We start from the raw sequence: 7,127 nt of genomic DNA on the forward strand, positions 1-7,127 counted from the left end.
AAAAGATCATCGTTTAAGTTAACTTATTAAGACAAACCAATTTTAAGTAGCTCATACCTGCGGTTTTTCCATTGCAAAGCGAACCATATCCTCAGGATTAACTTCTAGAGGATCGTAACCCAACTTGGCCTTCGTAACAGCCTGAGTTAGAAGTGGAATATGGCAATAGTTACATCGGAGATCACAATGCCGAGTCAGATATAGTTACAGATATGAAAGTTTATCCAAATATGCTGGAATTTCATGAGCAAAAGAAAATGAACCGGTTTCTTCGGATTTCCAAAAAATTATCCTCAAAAGTACTGTAGGAAACTATGTAATTCTGAAGAAGCAAAAAGATATGTAATCTGATTATAGAGGGAATAACCACCTTCCAGCCCAAAGTGAATCTTTCCAAGCATATAAATTTCAAGCGTAGCTAAGCAGATAATGAAAGAAGAGAAATACTTTCAGCAGATTTGAGCTCTTTAGGCAAACAATATGTGGAATTTCACGGAAAATATAAAAGTTTAGTATTACTTTATCAACCAGCAGCCCTAAAAAAAGCAGAGAACTAGTGTGAAGACAAGAAAGATCCTACTGGAATACATGAAATCTTCAGTAAAAGGTAAAATCACAAGGAATCTGGGAAAAAGAAGAATAAGAGAGTATAAGCAATAAAAATACCAAAAGAAGTTATGAAATACACCTTCAGACCCTGACTTCCTTGAGGAAGATAACTATCACGTTTGACCCAAGCAAAACAATCCAGATGGCAAGCAAATTTAGCACGGCATTCCCCTTGATTCTTGTCACAAGAAAATCCAAGCTCCTGCAGCTCAAAAGAGGTGCAGTGATAAATTAAAAAGAATTTGTGTGTATCATGGGTGTCAGCCAGAAATAAGAAACCACAAAACATAAAAGCAAAGAAACGAAAATAATACTAATTTCGAAAATGACGATTTTACAAGTTATTCTCAACAACATAACACAACAAGAACCTGCAACCTTTATGAACTACATGATTGTTGGAATTACAGCAATAAGCTGCAAGATTTCAGAGAAAAATCAGAAAACAAAAGATTTTTTGGCAGCATTGGTATACTGAGCCAAAAGGTACTTGTCTAATGCCTTAGAAAAGGAAACAAGTCATATATCTTTGCCCCTAGACACAGACAAATTATATTATTGTGAAGTTGATATGGGACAGAGAGCAATGTTAGATATTCAATTAGATAATCAATTAGGTGCTTCGGGAAAATTTTCTTAGACTTTATTAACAGTTATATTATTTAGATATTGACAGGAATAAAAATAACAAAGTAGCATCATTCCAGAGAACCATTCATAAAAAAGGAAAAGAGAGAAAAATGCTCAAAGATAAATTACTCGAGAGAACTAACATAAAACAGTCTAAGAGTAAGGAGCTACATACATCCTTCATACTCAAGCCATAATGAGTTGCTCTTGTCTCCAAAAATGGCCAATCAAAGAAGTCACCATTATATGTTACATAGATGCCGGGTTTCACCACTTGCATATGTGCAAACCAGTGTCTAAGGAGCCCTTCCTGTGACAAAATAATGTTGTACAAGAGTGGAATTGTGATTCTCAATCGCAAAGATATACATTGTACAAAGTTGCAGGAAAAGCCATTACCTCATTTTTCACATTTGTTACTTTAAAGTGCCCTTCATACTCTGGTTTTGGGGTATACTCTATATCCTCTATATCTTCCGCAACACACTGGAAATTCAGAAGAACTAGTTCTTTTTAAGGTATCAGAACAAATAGGTTATAATTGCATCAATTTACTTATCCAAAATAAATAAGCATATTTCTTTTAGACATATTACTTAGGGAGCCGCTCCAGGGAGGAGTCCCACTAACAACAACCAGCTATATAATCTATGCTAAGACCCTAAATGGACAAACACAGTGAAGAAGACCTGAAGAAATCATGTAGATCATGAAACCTATCACTAGTAACTTCTCAGATTCTTATAATGGGTAGGAAAACAAAATCCACAAAACTCAGTTCGGATTAGAAAATAAATGTAAGTTTACATAAACGCAGTACAGAATGAGCACCTCTCTGTTAATAATGAGATAGCCTTGGCCATCAACCATGTATGAGATCATCATTACGGAATCATATTCGGCATCAGGAAACTTAAGAGGAAGCTTCGTTGTTTCAATATCAAAGGCACAGACATGAACTTCAGCTCGCTGCAAGAGATCCGTCCTCTTCTCTAACATAACCCCAGAACTAGATACACTAACATCGTACCACTGGCCACATCTAACATCTAATAAATGTAAATCTCAACGTTAACATCAGAGCACATAAAACAGTTAATCCAAAAATTACAAAAGGGTTGACCAAGAGACTTCAGAAAAATGTACAACATTGGAAAGGACATCACCATTGTCAATAGCATAGCGAACATGGTACGGGACATCATATTCACGTAGATCAGTGATATAATCTATAAAATCTTGACTTCGCTGCTTGCTGCATGTCAGGAAACAATCACCTCAAGATTGACGTACCACCATAATAAAACGTAAATGAAATGATTGGTATCAATTAATAAGGAAATGTAAAACTTTTGAAAACAACTGATAATCATTCAAATGGTATGTGAACTTCGTTATGTATTTAACGAATGTATATTTATGGCTAATAGATATTATTTCAGAATATCAGAAAGTACCTTTTTCCTGTCAGTATAGATTCATATGCTTCTATGGTATCAAACTTCGTTTGGTTTCTCTCAACAATATGTGTTAGATCCCTCTTCACGTGCATCAACTGTTGGACAGTATCAAATGATATTTTTAAATACGATCTGTGTAGGCCAGATAGATGGTTTTTCTGAAAAAAGACAAAAAAATCATCAGAAGAGATACTGAAGGCATAAAAAATAAATAGTGTAGGTTGAACCAGAACAAACAGTAAACAGATTCCGAAAATTTTAACAACAATGTAGAAGTGCCAATAGCTAGAAATTTTTTCACCACAGGATCAATACTAAACCAGGTTGTTTAACCTGTCCTCGCGATGTGCCATTTAACATTTTTACTATGCCTGGAGCAATACAACGCAGATACACAGACCTTGCAAGTGCAATTCACTCTAGATCTACTTCTTACTTGAGCCATATGCCGACCTACTTTCCCTGTTTACTGAACCATATTAAGAAACTATCCAGCTATTTAAAGTTTCCTTGAGATTAGACAACTCTAAATTTTATACATTTGTAATCCATGGAGAAATGTTGAGCTTGTAAGCAATAACACAATACTAGCCGTCTTAGATAAAACTCTATCAGACTATCCAGTACAAAGAGGAAAAACGCTAGACTAGCCCCTAGCCTACAACCCTAATGCTCGACCTCCAAACGTTCCTGTCAAGAGCCATGTCCTCGGAAATTTGAAGTCGCGTCATGTCATGCCTGATCACCTCGCCCCAATACTTCTTAGGCCGCCCTCTACCTCTTCTCGTACCTGCCAAGGCCAACCGCGAACAACTCCTAACCGGCGCATCTAAGCTTCTTCTCCGCACGTGCCTGAACCATCCAAGCCTCGCTTCCCGCATCTTGTCGTCCATGGGAGCCACGCCCACTCTCTCCCGAATATCTTCATTCCTAATCTCATCCAGTCTAGTATGCCCGCACATCCATCTCAACATACTCATTTTGGCTACTTTCAACTTCTGGCTATGTGAATTCTTGACTGGCCTAACTACTTCTGCTTCTTGTAAGAAGCTAGAATTTGTACCTTCTCCCCAACAGCAGAAAAACTGCTTCTGCTGCTGCCAAAAGTATTTTTTCATTTTGGCCAAACACCATCTTTCAAAAAGTACTTTTTTGACCAAAAAAAAGTACTTTTGGCCTCCGAGAAGCTTGGCCAAACAGGCTCTAAACCTCCTACAAAATCTCAACAGCTCAAAAATGTAGGAATTGCTATGTGTTTCGAGCTTTCTTGAAAAGGAAGCACACTAATATATGGGATAAAAGTTAAATTAAGTTCATTAACAGTTCAAAGACAACTTATATACATCTCCATGCAGTTGCATCCAATGGTGTGGCCAATGAAGTGGATTGAGTACCATGAAGTCTCGGGTTCAAATCCCAACAAAGGCAAACACACTAGGTAATTTCTTCCAATTTGTTCAAGCCTTGGTGGACAGAGTTACCCGGCGACCTATGTTGGTGGGAGGTAATAAGTATCCCATGGAATTAGTCCAGGTGTGTGCAAGCTGGCCTAGACACCATGGTGATCAAAATATATATACATCTCCAAGCAATTGCCCCTTGTACACTCTTCTTTTTTTGTGGTAGAAGAATCAATGCCACCACCTTTCTTTCATTAAATAAAAAGAAAGTAGGGAAAGCTAGAATATAAGTTCCTTTTTAGTGTTTTCTTTTGAGGATAAGGTGAAGATTTTATTAAAACAGTATCAACCTGTGTAAATACAGAGATAGTGCTGGCTTAAAAACATTAAAATCCTAAGCAGTTTAGCATGTCCAGCATGTTATGTAAATTCACTACAACATTTTCATCTTTCCAGTAGTACAAATAATGCAAACAACGATATTCCACAGACTGCAGCTGCTCCTTCTTGCCTTCAAAACACCTCTTATTTCTTTCTTTCCATACAGTGTAATAAGTTATTTCTCATGCTTATTTCACCATAGACAAGGTAAATGGTTTCATTAAATTACTTGTTAAGCTGTTTCCTCTTACCTAGTAAATCCGAAAGGAAATACCAAATGGAGGGTGGAGGGGGTAAATGATTTTCTAACAGTGTTAGTTACGACTTATGAATAAACACCAAAATATCCAACAATTTTCAAAGTTCAAAAAAAACCTAAATATAGCTTGATAAAATTATATCAGCATCATTCAAGTCTAATAGTTTGAGCATGTTTTTTTATTGTTAAAGGTTCTATATCGATTTCAGCAGCAAGAATGTGCTGTAGCCTGTGAGATAATTACAAGGGGGACTGCATACAATTGTGTAATGAGCTCAAAAAGTTCAACAGTTTGAGCATGTTTTACAAGCTTAAACACATAACAACATAAAACACCGCATTTTTTCTGTGGTTCCAGTTCCCCAAAATCTATATACATCTCCAGACTCCAGTTTGCCACGTCGTGACAAGACATGTGACCTATTTTCTCTAGTGCATAGCATTCAAACAATGATGACTCCACTGACAAAATATTTTAGTAACAGGAAATGGGAAGTGATAGAATGCAAAATCAAGTTATCGGCCAGCTGCATTTCTGGGCGCACTTTACCCATCCAATAGATCTTTTTATTTTGTGGGGGAGGTGGGGTGGTGGGATCCCACTCATATGCACTCTACACTCCATCAACACGGAACTGTTGAAAGTGAGAGCACTCGTGAGAAAAGCAAATCCTAACTTTGATGTTGAGAGACTTACAAGATCAAGATCCTCTTTCTCTAAAATTTCAATGTCTGCAATTTGAGATTCATATCGCCTTCTCAAATATGCCTCGACATCCATTTCCATTTTATCCTGTCAAACAAAAGCACAACAATCAACAAAAATATGAAATTTGCACCAGAAAAAAAAAAAAGGAGCTCCTTCCACTCTTTGAGAATAGAAAGCTAAATCATTTCAAAAGAAAAATCACTGACCTTTGTTGCCACGTAAAAGTATGGCCTGAATTTATACTTCGCTTTGAATGTTGAACCATCCTTCAATCAAAAATTCCCACATAAAAACCCACAGAGATTAACAATTCATTTTTTCCTTTCTCGAATCAATAAACAAACACCATAGTAAGAATATTCTATCAATAACTCACAAAAAATAACATTTTCTTTTTTTCACATAAATAAGCAACAACATCACAGTATAATTTTTACCTGACAAACGAAATAAAGATCGACGCAACTGTACACTTTGCGAGTCTCCTGATCCTCCCACGACGACTACAAAATTGAACCAGAAAACATAAAAGAATTAAAATTCATTTATTCATTAAAATTTCCACACAAAAAAAGAGGTAAAATTTGAGGTGTAGTAGTACAGAGGCCAGAGTGAGAAGCCAGCCGAGTCGTTTATCTCCTTCGGTGAAAACATCGAATCCGAGCTTGGATTCGAGTTGTTCTTCGGAGTTAAGGATGAGTTTCTGCTTCTTTGAAATCCTCGTGGTGTCTCGCCAGTCCCGGCGCCGGTTATCTCCACCGCCGTTCATCCTTTTTCCGATGTGAACGCCGGCGAGTAAAGTATAGTTATTGAGCTGGGGAAGGGATTGAAATCGGAAGTTGGAGATAGAGTTTGGTTTTTTTATTTGAGTATGTTAGGGTCTGAAATTCCACTGAAAAGAGGGAGCAAAGGGAGTGGGGGGTGACTCTCTTTCCCGCGCTTTCTTTTTTCTATTATTTTATTTAGCTCTGAAATGACAATGTTGCCCACGGTCTTCTTTATGAGTGAATTCTACTTTAAACCATTTGGGTTTGGCTCACTTTGGCTACAGACCTATCATACAATTTTCTACCTCCTTGTTTCGTTATACATGTGCTAATTGATATTTTTATACGGGATTGAATGTAAAATAAGAATATATAAATTTTTAGTATATGGATCAAAGTATTTAAGACGGATACTATTTGACTTGAGAGTACACAAATCATCAACCGACAAATATGCCAGAAGATCGTAGAAAAATAAAGAAAACTGATGAATTGTTGGTCGGAAAGTACCCATAAAAAAAATGTGTTGCAAAAAAAAAAATTGGTCACAGGCCATAGAAGTTTCCACCAAATATTTCCTACTGCTTAATAATTCTGACATTCAAAAAAATTCGACAAAATTTAAGTTAATGACGATTAACCGTCGGAACATCCGAAGTCCGACATAACTCCAACATTTAGTCCTAGAAAAGTTGGATTTTTTGAGTACCATGAGTTGTCCAGCGAGCAATATCGGTATTTATGTTTATCTACTGGAGCATATGATTATTCTATGGCAAATATTTGATATATTTGACAAATATCCGTCAGAAAACATATTGGAAGAAAGATTTTTTGGTTGCTGGTCGTCATAATTTTTGTATTATTTAATTATAAATGCTTTTGTCAAAAAAAAAACTTGGATTATACTCA

At 36.5% G+C, this 7,127-nt stretch overlaps 1 protein-coding gene across 1 annotated transcript in view; it reads right to left on the reverse strand.

Moving 5' to 3' along the window:
- LOC107791916 (DNA polymerase epsilon catalytic subunit A) overlaps positions 1-6,371 on the reverse strand; it is a 47,835-nt gene extending 41,464 nt beyond the window's left edge. The window contains exons 1-11 of the mRNA XM_075221960.1: positions 6,050-6,371; positions 5,886-5,951; positions 5,655-5,714; positions 5,437-5,532; positions 2,697-2,857; positions 2,406-2,494; positions 2,071-2,288; positions 1,639-1,725; positions 1,415-1,549; positions 689-811; positions 58-141 (exon numbers count right to left, since the gene is read on the reverse strand). Coding sequence (XP_075078061.1) covers positions 58-141; positions 689-811; positions 1,415-1,549; positions 1,639-1,725; positions 2,071-2,288; positions 2,406-2,494; positions 2,697-2,857; positions 5,437-5,532; positions 5,655-5,714; positions 5,886-5,951; positions 6,050-6,217 — 1,287 coding nt within the window. The 5' untranslated portion in view covers positions 6,218-6,371. The remainder of the gene's footprint in view (positions 1-57; positions 142-688; positions 812-1,414; positions 1,550-1,638; positions 1,726-2,070; positions 2,289-2,405; positions 2,495-2,696; positions 2,858-5,436; positions 5,533-5,654; positions 5,715-5,885; positions 5,952-6,049) is intronic.
- Positions 6,372-7,127: the final 756 nt, after the last annotated feature.

This window comes from Nicotiana tabacum, chromosome 9 (assembly GCF_000715075.1).
Source record: "Nicotiana tabacum cultivar K326 chromosome 9, ASM71507v2, whole genome shotgun sequence".
In the NCBI taxonomy this organism is placed as follows: Eukaryota; Viridiplantae; Streptophyta; class Magnoliopsida; order Solanales; family Solanaceae; genus Nicotiana; species Nicotiana tabacum.